We start from the raw sequence: 14,643 nt of genomic DNA, 5'->3' as shown, positions 1-14,643 counted from the left end.
ACTCTATGACATTGGCAGGGTATGGTAGGAGGGAGATAGGTCTGTAGTTGGAGAGTACGGCTGGGTCAGCTTGAGTAGGGTTGTGATGGTGGCATGTTTCCAAGTGCCCTGGAATGTGAGTGAGTCACTAATTGGTAGGAGTTCTTTGGTAAAGTGATGATGGGGGCAAGTAGACAGTCTTCATGGTAGCAGTGGTTTCAATGGTGGTAACAGCAGGATCATTGTTAGTTATTCGTCAATGATGAGAGTTAAGGGATGGGTTCCGGTTGAGGGCCAAAGTTGCTATATGTGATTTTATTAGAGAGGAATTCAGAGAGCTTGTTGTATAGGTCTTGCAAGGGGCTGGAGTTAGAGGAGGATGGAGGCATGGTTAAGTCTATGATGATAGCAAAGATTTATTTGCTGCTGTTTTTGTTGGCGTCAATGTCATCTGCAAGAGGTGTGCACTTGGTGTTCTGTATCTGCTGGTGATAGCATCTTAGTGTGGATGTGTTTATCTGTGATGTCTTGATTTGTTCTTCATTTACACTCCAGTTGGTTGCAGTTTTGTCATCCTGAGTCCCTCTGTGTACCGGCTGGCCTGTGGTCAGACTCTTGGGTTATGCTTGAGGTGAGCCAGGATGTAGGCTCATGCAGTGATCCAGCTGTTGAGGTTCTTGATGTCTGTCGGCAAGTTGCAGGTGTGCTGGAGCCAGTGCACACAGAGGGAGGAAGCCCAGTGCTCTTTTATGACTCTTTTCTAGCTGCAGCAGGCAGGTCCAATGGTGGTAGAAGCCTCCGTTCCTCCAATCTCGCACTAGCCGAAACTCCTCGCATCCACAGAGCCAGAGCAGGCGGAAGATCCTTCTCCCAGATCGCAGCCAAAACATGGGACGAGGTACCAGCAGACCTCAAATGCGCCCCCTCTCTGAACACCTTTCGAAAGGCCCTCAAGACCTGGTTCTTCGGGTAAGCAAAAACCAGGGGACCTCCCCCCGCCCCCCCCCCCCCCAGCGCCTTGAGACCCCCCACGGGTGAGTAGCGCGCTTACAATTCCCCTGATTGATTGGTAGGTCTGTGATGGTGTAGGATGGGCGCACAGAAATTGACAAAGGCATTGTTCATCCAGGTCATAGTTGCTGGATTGGTGATGGGTATGTTGTTAATTAAGAAAATTGGTCCCAGTAGGTATCCGGCGATGTGAGTGGGTTTGGTAACGTGCTGGGTGTGGCTGAGGTGTCTGGGGTTTTCTAGAAGGGCAGCAGAGTTTAGGTTGGGGCAGTCTTATAGGTGTAAGTTAACATCTCCCAAGGAGGAAGAATGTGCAGGCGTTGATGGTGAGGGGTGTGACGAACTCTGTGATGTTGTCTGCAAAATTAGAGGGGGGTCCTGCTGGTCTGAATATGGGGGTTTTGCCCAGGGAGAAGTTGGCTGTTATGTGTATCATGAATGTGAGGTGTTCCATGTAACTGGTGGGGGTGTCCGTGTAGGTGGTGCAGCTTATGGTGTCTTTAAATCTGATGCTGACTCCACTTCTGGACTTATGGTGACAGTTTTGCCTTGCGATCCTATAGCTTGTGAAGATGGCTGCAGCGATGTCTGGTGCAGAGTTTGGAGGCGTGAGGAAGAGCAGGTCCAGAGCATGGTCTTGCAGTAGGTCCTATATCTTTGTGGCTTGTTTGATGAGCGAGAGGGTGTTGAGGGGCATGCATGCGTGTTATATGGTTGGTCTTTGTTAGAATGAGTGAGTCAGCTGCTGTGTGCTGGTGGTGCAGGAGTGGTGAATGCAAGGTGTGAGAAAGTGCATGAAAACTTGGGGTGCATGTGAATGCTCCTTCAGTGTTGTGTGGTGGGGCAACAGTGCGGCAAGTGGACAGCTGGGTTGAGAGCGTGGAAGGGTAGTGGTCGGTAGGGGGAGGGCCAAGGTTCATGGCGCTGGTTCATGCGGGGACTGGATAGACGAGCATACCATTGGCACTTCTACTACGTGCTGCGGCTGCCAGTAAATAGATAGTGGGTGGAGGAAGGAGCGTAGGAGTTGGTGGATGGCATGCAAATGGATTATGGGATATTAAGTCCCCTTGCTTGACCTCTCCTTTTAGAGGCAGTTTTGACAGGAAACCACTGATGTCACCACCTGTGCAGATGGATGATGGGAAATGAAGTCCTCTTGCTTGGCTTCTTCTTTTAAAGATGGGTTTTGGCAGGCATCTACCTAGATCGAAGGGCTGGGGACCAGCCTTTTATTCTGTCCTTTGGTGCCCTTTTACCAGTGTGTTCTAGTAAGCTGCTATGATTACTGTTTAAGGCATGACTGAGTTATAAGAAGGGATTAATGTGAATCTGGTCGAGCAACAGAATTCAGTCCCTTGCATGGTTAATACAAACGCACCAGGACAACTGACCTGCTTCAGCGAACCACGCCTGTCTCACGTGTTCTAGATGACATGGTCACATTTAACAAAGCTGTCTAAAATGTGTGTTTATGTCATCTAGTAGCATTTCCATTTTCAAATATTCTGCCTGTGTTTTCTAAATGCAGTAACGTACTTTGATGTTATTGCATTTACTGCTTTTAAAATCGACCGTGGTGCCTAGGTTTTCTAAATGCATTCTCTCGGTGGCAGTGAACGTTTCCAAAATGTATCAATTTGTTTTACTGCATTTTCCCATTTTTCAAAGCTTAAATGCAGAAAAAATAGAGACTAGAGGAAAAGCTTTTTAAAATCTGTTCTAGATAGCAGTTTATTTCTGAAAGCACAAGGTTGTCTCCGCAAGTCAGTTTTAAATTGGGAAGGCATGTGTTTGTTTCTTCTTTGTATTTTCAACTAAGCTGTGTCCTATTCGGAAACGTTCTTTAAAACAAGCACTGGCAAAGCTCATCAGTCTTGCTCTGCCAGTGCTTTTTAAAGTGATTCAGCATTGGCAAAGCTAATCCAGCCAGCCGTATGAAAGTGTATTTTCTATACTTCCAAAGGGGCTGGTGAAACTATAAAAGATACACTTCCACAACGGCCAGCCATTACTATTGGCTTTGTTAGTTCCAGTGCAATTTTAAAAACATCTGGCCTTGGCAAAGGCCCTAGCAATGGACGGTGGTACAGGAAGAGCGATGGAGCCGAGACACAGAAGGGGGCGGGGGGAGAGCTCTGACCAGGGAGCCACAGCAGTGCTCCCTGTCAGCGGAGGGGAAAAGATGACTGGTGGATCGTGATAGAGTCAGTGGTGGAGTGGGGTGGGAACATTAGGGAAAGAGCAAAAGAATGTTCTCAGTTGTGGAGAGAGAGAGAGAGAGAGAAGGAACCGGATATGCACGCTCATGTAGTGCTAAATCATTAAAGGTGGCAAAAATGAGAAAATATGTTCCCTGGCAATGGAAGGATACACTCCCCCAATGAAAAACGCAGGTGAAACCTGAAGGCTTTAGAAGCAGGACAACCCCAGGAATAGGCAGCTAGGCCATGAATCAGGAGCGCACAAGTGAAACAGCCAAGAGCCATCCAATCAAGAGAAGCGCGAAGCCCACTCCAAGAAGTATAGAAGCGCTGATTCAAGCTGTCTGCAGTGAGACTGCAAAGAGCAATGTTCTGTGCTCTCCCAGACTAATGCCAGTGTTTGGAGAACGTTCTGCCTTCAAGTATTCCTGGAGCATTCTCATGACTCACTCGAGCGACTACAGCTGGTGGGAATAGCATGCACAAGTTAAAACCTTTCTCGAGTTTATCCAGGAGGTTGTTTTTTCCCTTTAGGAAACACCTTACTACATACCTCCATCACACATTTTGGAAATGTTCAGTTTCTTTTACCACTTGTATATGCATCTACTCTTGCCCTTGTTAGGAGTACATTTTCAAGTATTGACGGTTTCCCAGGTTAGCTAGTAAGCCTAAAAACCTGAATTATTGTCTGGTTTTCTCTGTACTCTAGTCTAATATTCCGAAATCCGTCATGCATCAAGGCAGTCAGACAGCCTGAATTCGATTTTGTGTTTCTCGGTGCACCTGGTCAGCCCGACTTACTTCATGTTTGTGGCATGGGTTGTGTTGAGTGCGCATGTCTGTGGGTGCTCCGCATCACATCTGGCCAGCCTGACTCCCCCTGCAAGATTTTCCGCATAGCTGGTGTGCGCTTCTCAGTGCTGATGCTGTGAAAGGTAAGGTACACTGCAGCTGCTACCTCCTGACGAGAACCACCTCCGAAAGGTATGCCACCTCGAGTGCTGGCGCGCAAGGCCTGCTTGGAAGCAGGGCCGGACTAGGAACCAAAACCTTCGGGTTTCGGCCGATTTTGCTACAGGGCCGAACGGCTCTGTAACAAAAACGGCCCCCAGGGGCCCAAAACCGGCCCCCACCCGTGCGGCGCACCGGGGGATTGCCCGGTGCCCGCTACGGCCAGTCTGGCCCTGCTTGGAAGTTGTGACGCAGCAAACATTTGGTCGCCAGGAACTTCTATTTTGGCGTTGTCAGGAAATAAAATAGTTTGTGTGATTGTAGATACGGCTTGTTTATGTGTTATTCGCGCGTTGACCGGATTTTACTTTATCCTAAATTGCATTCCTTAGCAACTGAACCAGGTTAGCCCGACAAGTTTGCAGTGAATTCCTGTCTGATTGTTCTACTGCTCAAGGTCACCGGCTTCCTGCAAACAGGCTGGCAACACTTCTTAAACCTCATCATGTTCGTGGCCTCTTTCTCGTGGGATTTTGTGAAATATTCATTGATTTGGCTTGTAAATTATGTCATCTTACTGAAGTAATTAGAATCAATTGTGATTTAATTAAGTGTGGTATGCACTTAGGCAAGTGAGGGCTTGCTCTTTTCTTCATGCCGAATGTGTGAGCCTTTGTGCCACACACATATTAACCAACCAAGTGCACGATCACGATTAAACCTTTATTGCGTGGTTTTAATATGAGAATCAGCTACTGATTAGGTTTGCCAATTTTTTGTACATCGAAATGGAATTCTCAGGACCCTAACAGCAAAGTACTAGAAACAAGAATTTAAATACGTGACTATAATTGTTGATTTTGTGGAACAGAAGAACGTGTCCAGTCATTTTTATTTTGTTTAGGTGAGAGGGCAACTTTGTGTTCAAATGCAATGTTATAGGCCGTGCCTCAGTACATGCTTAGAACGTATGAGATGCAAAGGGATAGACCGCTACCGAAATCATCTGTTGACACACCTGTGTTGTTACACTGGGCATGCATACCATGCACTACAGAAAACTGCATACCACTCGGGCACTAGGAGAAGTAATGAAACCAAAGCATGCTTGCAGCATATTTGCAGCTTCCCCTCCCAGCCCCCGCCGACAGAAATATATAGGGACTCTGGATCAGACTTCCTTTTTTTTTTTAAACCGTTTATTACAAATCTCAAGAATATACAAATATGGGCCCACAACCTTCCGGCCGGCCGCTAGGAATGGCAGAAACATATGGCATACGTTCATAGAACACTTGGCGTTACAAAGGAGCATAAGCAGGAGTTATCAACATCATGGGCCACAGCCATAATACCCCACAGTACGGTTTCATTTTATACAAACAACAAGAAAACAACACCCACAAGGCTACCCACAGTCAAAAGTAGCAGCACGTGCTCCCCCATGGGGAACCCCAACTATCCAGAGGGGTCCAAAGAGGGGAAGGGAAACAGAGCGAGGACTGGGGGAACCCTGTGCCCGGGGCTAGGGGAAGGAGTCAGCTAAGGGGACGGGGCTGTTGAGGCAGCAGGCAGCAACGGTGGCGCGCAAATACTCCCACGGTAGGCGTTCCAGGGGCCCCACACTTTCACCCATGTCCCAGGCCTACCCCTCGCCACATACACCACCTTTTCTCGAAACATGCACCAGTCCATGTGCTCTTTCCAGGCCGATACCGCCGGGGGGTTCTGGGATCCCCACAGTTGCGCAATATCACGCTTAGCAATCATATATCCCAGAGTCACCCACCACGTTTGCGGAGCCGAGTAGTCAGTTGGTTCCCACACATTCAACAGGCCTCTCCTCGCTTCCGGCAGCAGCGCAACACGCGTAACCACTCACAGGACCTCGTGCACACCGCGCCAGAATCGCTCCACCTTCGGGCATTCCCATAAAATATGCAGGAAGATCGCCACGGCACCACAACCACGCTTACACAATCCATCCTCCGTATAGCCCATACGCTGAAGCCTTGGCCCCGTCATGTAGACCCGGTGGAGTATCTTAAGCTGGACGAAGCGAAGGCGAGCCGGTATAGCCACCTCCTTCGGAGAGGCCACCGCGGAGGTCCAGTCCTCATCGTCCAATTCCAGACCGTCGGCAACCCAAGCCTCGCGAAGGCCAATCAGCAAGCCCGATCGATCATTAATCAGTTTTTTATAAATAAGGGAGATCGTGCTGTCTGGGACGTGGCCATCTAGCACTCTATCCTCCAGGGGGGAAGACTCCGGGATGGAGGCGACGTCTGGGAAGACGGAGCCCAGTGCATGACGGATCTGCAGGTATCGAAAGTATTCACTGCCCTGCAACTGAAACTCCGTCTGCAGCATCTCGAATGTTTTAAATCCTCCCCTCGACCAGAGATCCCCCACTTTACTGATGCCTATCATGTCCCATCTCTCAAAGCCCTTCGAGGTCCAGAGAGAGCCCAACTTCTCAGACGCATACAGCGGTGACGCCCGGGTCAAACGGTCCTTCCACCCCATAGCTGCATTAGCCGCATGCCATACTCTGACCATGACACGCGTAGGTCCCGTCAAGCGAGCGTTGGGCGCGCCAGAGTAGAGCGCTCGATTGTAGTCGCCACCGGGCAGTAGCATCTTGTCCATCTCAAATGCCGGGTTCAAGGCGGGCCCATAGAGGCCATGGTTAATTGCAGCTAGCTGGGAGGCCCAGTAATACCGTTTAATATCCGGGAAGGCAATCCCCCCGTCATACCATGGGAGCGTCAACTTCGCCAGGGCAATGCGCGGCCTCCCGTCCCAGAACAGGCGGCGCTGTAAACTCTCCACCTCACGGAAGTAGCGCGCCGGGACTGGGTCCATAGTGTTCTGGAGAGCGTATAAGAAACGTGGCAACGACATCATCTTAAACAACGCCGCCCGGCCGAGCGGCGAAAGCGGCAGGCGCCGCCAGCGCACGACGTCCTCCTTCAAGCGCTGGAGAGGGGGAAGCAAGTTCCGCTCGTAGCGGGCCTCTGGGTCCAGAGTAATGTAGACACCCAGGTATCGAAACCCCTGAGAGGCAATCTGAATCGGACAACCCCGCGGAAGGACAGGAGCCTCCCCAGAGAGCACATACACGCATGATTTAGCCCAGTTGATGACAAGGCCTGAGTTCCGGCCGAATGAACGTAAAACATCAACCAGGACTATGAGCGACTTACGTGGGGAGGCTAGGTACAAAAGGATGTCGTCAGCGTATAGGGACACACGGTCCTCATACTCGGGGGTCCAACGGAGACCACGGATGGAGGGGTGCCACCGCAGCCACTCCGCCAGGGGCTCCAAGGCCAGCGCAAACAGGAGCGGCGACAAGGGGCAGCCCTGTCGCGTGCCCCGGCCCAGCTCGAATGGGGCCGAAACTCTTCCATTCACCACCACCTGCGCCAATGGGCCCGAATACAACAATTTGACCCAACTGATGAAGCCCGGGCCGAATCCAAACTTCGCCAGCATCGCCCAAATGTATGGCCACTCAAGTGTGTCAAACGCCATAGTGGCGTCTAAGGACGCCAAAATGGCCGGCTCCCGCACGAATGGGACACGTGCGAGCACCCCGTGCAAGCGCCGCAGATTAAGGGCCGTGTTGCGATGGGGGATAAAGCCGGACTGGTCTTGGTGGACCAGGTCGCCCACCACGCCGACCAGCCGATTGGCCAGCACCTTGGCGAGAATTTTGGGCTCCGCATTCAAGAGCGAGATAGGCCGATAGGATGTGACCCGGTCCCGAGGCCTCCCCTCCTTGTGGATCACCACGATAGTAGCCAGACGCTGGTCCGGCGGGAGGGAGCCCAGCGAGTGGGCCGCCAGGAACATCGCGCGGAGGTGGGGTGCCAGTACATCTGGTCGCAACTTATATAACTCGATAGGGATGCCATTCGGGCCCATGGCCTTGCCAGAGGCAACCGAACGTATGGCGAGGGCAATTTCGTCGGATGTAGGAGCGGCATCCAGCGACACCCTGTCCTCCTCCGAGAGGGAGGGCAGCGCGATATCCCTAAGCAGGGAATGGGAGTCCTCCTCCGAGCAAGGAGAGACCGGAGAATACACCTCGCGGAAATAATCCGCGAAACAGGAGACAATTTCTTCTGGCTCGGTGACACTCACACCATCCGTCCTCTCAATCAGCGGGACCACACGATTCACTCTCTCCTTTTTATCCAACCACGCTATCAGTTTGCCCGCCTTATCACCCACATCATACAGTCGCCCCTGTTGCTCCCTACTGAGGCCCCTGGCCGCCTCCGTAACGAGGGCCCTGTAGGCCGCCTGCTTAAGTTGTAGGACATGTAGTGCAGCATCCGTCACTCCGCCCTCTAAATCACCCTCCAATTCAGCAATTTCGGCCTCCACCCGGGTAACCTCCTCCCGCTCGCGCCTCCGGGCATGGGAAATAAGGGACAGGGCCTCTCCTCTGAGAACTGTCTTGAAGGCTTCCCACAAGGAGATAGCCGAAGGGACGGACCCCACATTCTCATCAAAGTATCGCTGCAAGGATTTAATCACATCAGCGCGAATGGTGGGGTCGCGCAGGTACCAGGCATTGATGGGAACCACCCTGCCCTCACCCCTCGGAAGGACATCAAAATGGAACAGGAGCGGGGAATGATCTGAGATACCCCGCGCCAGATGGCGCACCTCCCCCACACTCCCAGCATAGGCCGCCGGGACAAGGACATGATCAAGCCGTGAGAGGCTACCATGGGCCCCCGAGTGGAAAGTGTACTGCTGCTGCGTGGGATGTTTTAAGCGCCAGCAGTCCACCAATCCCAGTGTATCCAAGAGGCCGGATAACCACGCCTGGGCCCGGGGGAGGTCCCTAGGGGGGTGACGATCCAGAGTCCCAGAAACCACCGCATTGAAGTCCCCCCCCAACCACTAGGAGTCCCCCCGGAAGGCCCAGGAGGAGGCGCCCCAGGTCTGCAAAGGTGGTCGCCTGTAGCCCCGGTGGGACGTATACTGATACAAAGACCACTACTTTGCCTTCCATTCTCCCCACTAAAACAGCATAGCGTCCCCTATCATCATGGCGCACCTCATCAATTTCCAACGGGAGCGAGTTCTTCACCATAATGCCCACACCCCGTGAGCCCGACGTGAAGCCCGAGTGGGCCACCAAACGATAGCCACGCCGATTCATGGCACAAAAAGAGTTTCCAATAAGGTGTGTCTCCTGCAGGAAGACTACATCGGGTGAGATTCGTTTCAAATACTGCAGGACCACACCTCGTTTGATACTATCCCCCAGTCCATTAACGTTCCAAGACAACAAAGTCAAATCCCTACCCCCCATCACACACAGGAGCCATCAGTCGTCCCCCGGAGAGCACCTTAAAAACAATACAGAAAAGGGTTTGCCTTGTGGTAAAAACGAACAACACCCCACCCCAACTCCCCCACCCCAACAGAACTCCCCCCTCCCTGCACCCCTGCATGAGCCCAAACAGCCCCCCCAAAGTGCAGTGTGCCTGTCGCCCCATAGATGGTGAAACTAACTAAACCCCCAGAGGAGGAGGGAGAACCCCCAAGAGACCCCACACGACCTCCACAGGAGGAGACTTACTCGAACAGGCGAACAGTCAAAAGTGATATCAATTTTGTCCAGAGCGAGGCACAATATTAGTCCCTCAGTCCTGATCCGGCGGGCCCTCTCCCCCCACCGCTCCCCCCCCACCCCCCCGATCCCGATCCCCAGGCAAGGTATCTAGCCAGTCCCCGGCTGCTTCGGGACGATCAAAAAAGTGCGTGCGGCCATCCAACTCCACCCGAAGCTTAGCCGGGAAAAGCATAGCGTACTTGAGATTTAGGTCCTGTAGACGACGTTTGACTCCGAGAAAGCTTAGTCTCTGCTTTTGGACCGCTGGGGTGAAGTCAGGATAAAAATTTATATCCATATTGTCGAGTCTGACCGGCCCCTGTAGTCTGGAGGATTGCAGGATAGCGTCTCTGTCCCGAAAGTTGAAAATCCGGGCGATGAGAGGCCTCGGGGGGGCTCCGGCCTTGGGCCTTCCCCCGGGAACCCTGTGGGCCCGCTCCACCGCGAAGAATTTACTCAGTCCCCGGGGCTGGAGGTGGGTGAGAATCAAGTCCTCCACGAATAGATCCGCCGCCGCCTCCTCACGTCCCTCAGGCACCCCGAGAATACGGACATTGTTCCTCCGGGCCCGACCCTCGGAATCCTCCAGGCGACGATCCATCAGTGCGCTCGCCTGGCCAAGCCGGCGCACCTCCTTTTGGAGGGCTGCCACATCCGTCGTGAGGCCCGATGTGGTGTGGGCCAAAGAATCGACCCGGTCATTAGTCTTGGATAGATCGGCCCTCACCAGGCCAACATCCACGAGGACCGAGTCAATTTTCTGCGCCAGTGTGTCAAAACGCTGGTCCACCGAGGCCTTCATCTCAGCGATGGCGCCCATCACGTCCCGCAGGGTCAGGTCCGCGGGCAGAGCAGGAGCATCAGTCGGGTCCTCAGGGGACCTACGCGGCACCTCGGGAGATCCCTTCTGGAGGGTATAGCGGTCCATGCTGTTAGACTGGTGGACTGCGCCACGTCGGGTCGATTTCACCTTTGCCCGATCTCCATCTTGCTTTGTGGACATGGTTCCAGTCCCACGTCCGTGCCAGGCACGTCGTAAAGGGCGGGCAAGCCGGTTCACGGGATCCGGGGGGGGGGGTAACCTCAGGGCCGCGGGGCAAGTCACAGCCGGCGGGCCGGCAGGGCACCCCAACGGGGCCACACCACCTCACAGTGCCCCGCGACCCAACCTCGCCGAGACAGCAAGGAGGGTGCAAAAGCGAAAGTGAAAGTGCGGGGTACGCGAGCCGCCGCGCCCAGCCCGCCGCTGTTGTTGACTTTGCCTCCGGATCACCCCACAACTCCAATACGGGGTCCGGCGTGGAGAAGGCCGCAAATCTCAATCGGTGCTACCGCCGGAGTCCGAGGTCCAATTTGGAAGCGGAAAGCGGGTGCCACCTCAGCTCGGGCTCACCAACACAGTCTCCTCATCTAGGACAGGATATTGTCAGGATATATGTAGGAGGTCGCGGAGGTCCTCGGGAGCCTCGCACCTACGCGGCCATCTTGGTTGCGCGCTAGGCTCCTCCCACCTGGATCAGACTTCCTTGTTTGTGTAATTCCCCACTAGGGTGAGGCTTCAGAGTCAGTGGCCACCACGATGGAGAGTCGGGCCACTGTCACAAAACCAGAATGATTTAAAAAAGAAATAAAATACAAGTCATTTTTTAGGTCTCGCCTGTCGTAGTGCTTACGATATCACTTGCGGAAACATTTTATTAACTTAAAAGGGGGCTTAGAGTCAGCCCATTACTTACTATTTGTTAGCCTCATCGTCAATCTCATTTCCTTGCTTCTCACTGGTCAGCCCATTTGGTTTCACTTTCTCTTTGTGCCCTTTTGATGAAGCATGGCCCACGTACTGATTGATTTCTTTATACGTCTCCTTCCACTGGTGGCACCCTGGTTAAGGTACTTTTGTTTTTTCCCCTCCCACCCCGTTGCTTGCTGCCCCATCGCTTGTTTATACATAGTGTGAACTTGGACCAATGTAATTGGAGCGTTTTACGTGATCATGAGTTAAACTACACAAGGTCACATTCATTTATTAGGTATAGAGCTCTGACCCTAACGCCACATCCTTTGCCTACCACCCCCTGCACACCGGTTCTCCATACCGCTACTGTTAGCTGTTGTCTATTTACTATCAACCCTTCTCAGACGTTTTGTAGGGTTTGCGCTTTGCCTTCCCTGTATATTAGCAGATTTTTTTTTTACTGTGCAACATGTTTGCTCAAATGGCGGGATTTTTGAATTGTGAAACACCAAACTCCGCAGACTATCAGTATTTTCTTCATGAGTTCTGTTGACTGAATTTTGGGGCCTTAGTTTTAGTACTGTAAGCACGTCTGCTTGATAGAACTCTACTTGGGATACTTGACGATTGACAAACCCACAGGCGGGGAAACTCTTCTATGCTTTGAATAGTTGTTTACATTTTACCTTTAGTGTGCAAAAAACGTCATCAAAGTAATCAAACTTCTTTTCATCTCTAGGTTGGTGGACGACAGGTGTGTGGTGCAGCCCGAGGCGGGAGATCTAACCAACCCTCCAAAGAAATTCAGAGGTACGTAGTTAAGTGATTTAACGGGTGCAGTTTTGTTGCCATATCTTCTGCCAGCATGCCTCGCTTAACACTGACATAGTGAGTTTTGTAGCTTGCTAAGGGGCAATTAAACACACGTCTATTTGCCTTCAATTCGTATACAACTAAAAGGTGATACGCGAACCAGTAAATCGACTAACAGTCCATTTGAAAGAAAGACCCCAAAGTGACAGGTGCAGGTGCTTGACAATCTGGAATCTCCTCACCAGTGTCTGAGGTACCTTTAAGTACAGGGAATCGTCACACTTGCATTGGGGAAATATAATCAAATCATCCCGTCCCTTCTCCTCGTACTAGCTCTGGTTCCAACCATTCTCTCTTTCTCCCTCTCTGAATGGTTTTGTTTCTACCCTGTGCCTACCCCCCCCCCCCACCCCCGGAAGTGTTCCTGTGCCTGATGTAATTAACCTTGGGGACCTGGGAAAAGTGACAAGACACCTGGAGTGGTCCCAGGCTTTCAAAAGCGGCCTCCAAGGGCCCCAGCCCACTGGGGAAATGCCCAGTGGAATGAATGGCCCCTCTGGCCTGGAAATGATTACGCAAACAGCTGCATTGCACCAGTGTCTGGAGCGGAGACTTTTTTTTTTTTTTTTTTTTTTTTTGAAGACCTTTATTGATAGAAAAAGGGCAAATACAAGTCAACAAGGAGCCCGGGGGGGCTCACACATACGGTACATTACAACTTACTGAAAACACAGAGGATACATTACAGAAGGACTGAGGTCTAGTTTTAAAAGTTTTCCTTGTAGGATAGACATAAGCAGGATATCGTAGCACAACAAGTCAATACTGGTGTTAAACAATCAGGATAGATAATCTTATAGCAGTAAAAAAACACCAGAGTCGCTGCGTGGCACCCAGAAAGGAACGTCTGAACCCCAGGGAAGGAGAAAGGACAAAGAATAGAAGGCCCATAGAACAAAAAGGAAAAACAAAAAAGAAAGCAACCCCACCCCCCAAGTGCCCCCCACCCTGCACCCCTGCAGCTGGCTACGGCCTTTCCCCCCCTAGCAGTGTGCCTGTCGCCCAAGAAAAGGAGTCCCGAAATATAGAAAGTAAGAAAAAGAGAGAATCCGAAAACACTCATAAAATTGAGAAAGGTGGGGAGGAGCCCACTATTCGTCCCCCAGCTCCGCCATCTCGCACCCATAATAGCAACAGTAGTCTAACACCCAATAGTAATAACATGCCCGGTATGACGAGTGAACTGGGGTCACATCAGCAGCGCGCAGGGTAAATAAGGCAGCAACACCCAACCGAAACATCAAAAGTATCAACAAGGAATCTTCAAGCCATGATTGATAAGCGTAAGCCCCCTCAATAGTCTTCTAGCACCACCGATACATGTCCCGGTCACTCAGAGAAAACTAGTTCCCCGGCTGCCCCACCCACAGGAACGGTGCAAAACGTTTATCAGCGGAGGAGGGCCAACCCAAGAGAACAAAAGAAAAAAAATCAATCAACAGAAGTGTATCCGGCCATCACCTCCCAGACCCCATGCAAACCATACCCAAAGTCCAGCGTTCTCGTCAGTCCAGCACAGTCCCAGGAATGTAGTTACCGGTATCAGGGCAAGAATAAAGAAAAACTCAACCCTGACCCCTACGTGCCAGTGCGCCAGCATAATGCAGTTGCGGCGTAGCCCCGTAGAGTAGGAAGAGCATCCGATGTGAACACCCAGAGAGATGGCAACAGCCAGTAATCGCCATCCAAAGCAGGACAGTGTTATCCCCAAGAGTGCAGTACGGGTAGGCGTACAGTGATAGTCCACCAAAATTGGGCAACTCACTCCCGGGCAACATGTTAAAAGTAAGCAGAGCGATCTTGTCAGCAATACCCGCTGGCGGTGGTAGTCCTGGCATCCGACGGCGAACCTCTAGGTTCCGTCCAAATATAGAATGCACTGTGTCCTCCATAGTTGCGACAGTCCGAGCGGCGGTGATGTTAAGTTCACTCACAATCAGTTCCTCTACGTCTCCCCGGAGAGGCTGCACACGACTGCCGAGTCCCGGGCTCGGCGATCCGCTCCGCGCACAGCCGCCCGTCCGGTCAGCCAAGGAGAGAACGGGCACAGCGTCGTCCAGCCGGCGCTCCAGGTCACGGGCGTTGGAACAAAAAGCAGCTCGCATAGCGGCCAAAGCTTCCAGGACGTCGCCGATACTCACGGGCATAGCGTGAGAGGAAGAGATGCCAGCTCCCTGTCCCCGGAATCCGCAGGCGTGTGGCGACCCTCGAGCCCAGTCTTTAGCATACATGTCCAGGCGTCGTTTAGT

At 52.1% G+C, this 14,643-nt stretch overlaps 1 protein-coding gene across 4 annotated transcripts in view; it reads left to right on the top strand.

The window, feature by feature from the left end:
- ITPR2 (inositol 1,4,5-trisphosphate receptor type 2) overlaps positions 1 to 14,643 on the top strand; it is a 1,506,646-nt gene that overhangs the window by 287,240 nt on the left and 1,204,763 nt on the right. For all 4 annotated transcript variants that reach the window (XM_085652787.1, XM_085652785.1, XM_085652786.1 and 1 more), the window contains exon 2: positions 12,261 to 12,331. In XM_085652787.1, the coding sequence (XP_085508913.1) occupies positions 12,261 to 12,331 (71 nt within the window). The remainder of the gene's footprint in view (positions 1 to 12,260; positions 12,332 to 14,643) is intronic.

This window comes from Triturus cristatus, chromosome 4_1, assembly GCF_964204655.1.
Source record: "Triturus cristatus chromosome 4_1, aTriCri1.1, whole genome shotgun sequence".
Lineage (NCBI taxonomy): Eukaryota > Metazoa > Chordata > Amphibia > Caudata > Salamandridae > Triturus > Triturus cristatus.
The sequence above is the reverse complement of the archived record's forward strand: the minus strand, read 5'-3'. Positions and strand labels throughout refer to the sequence as shown.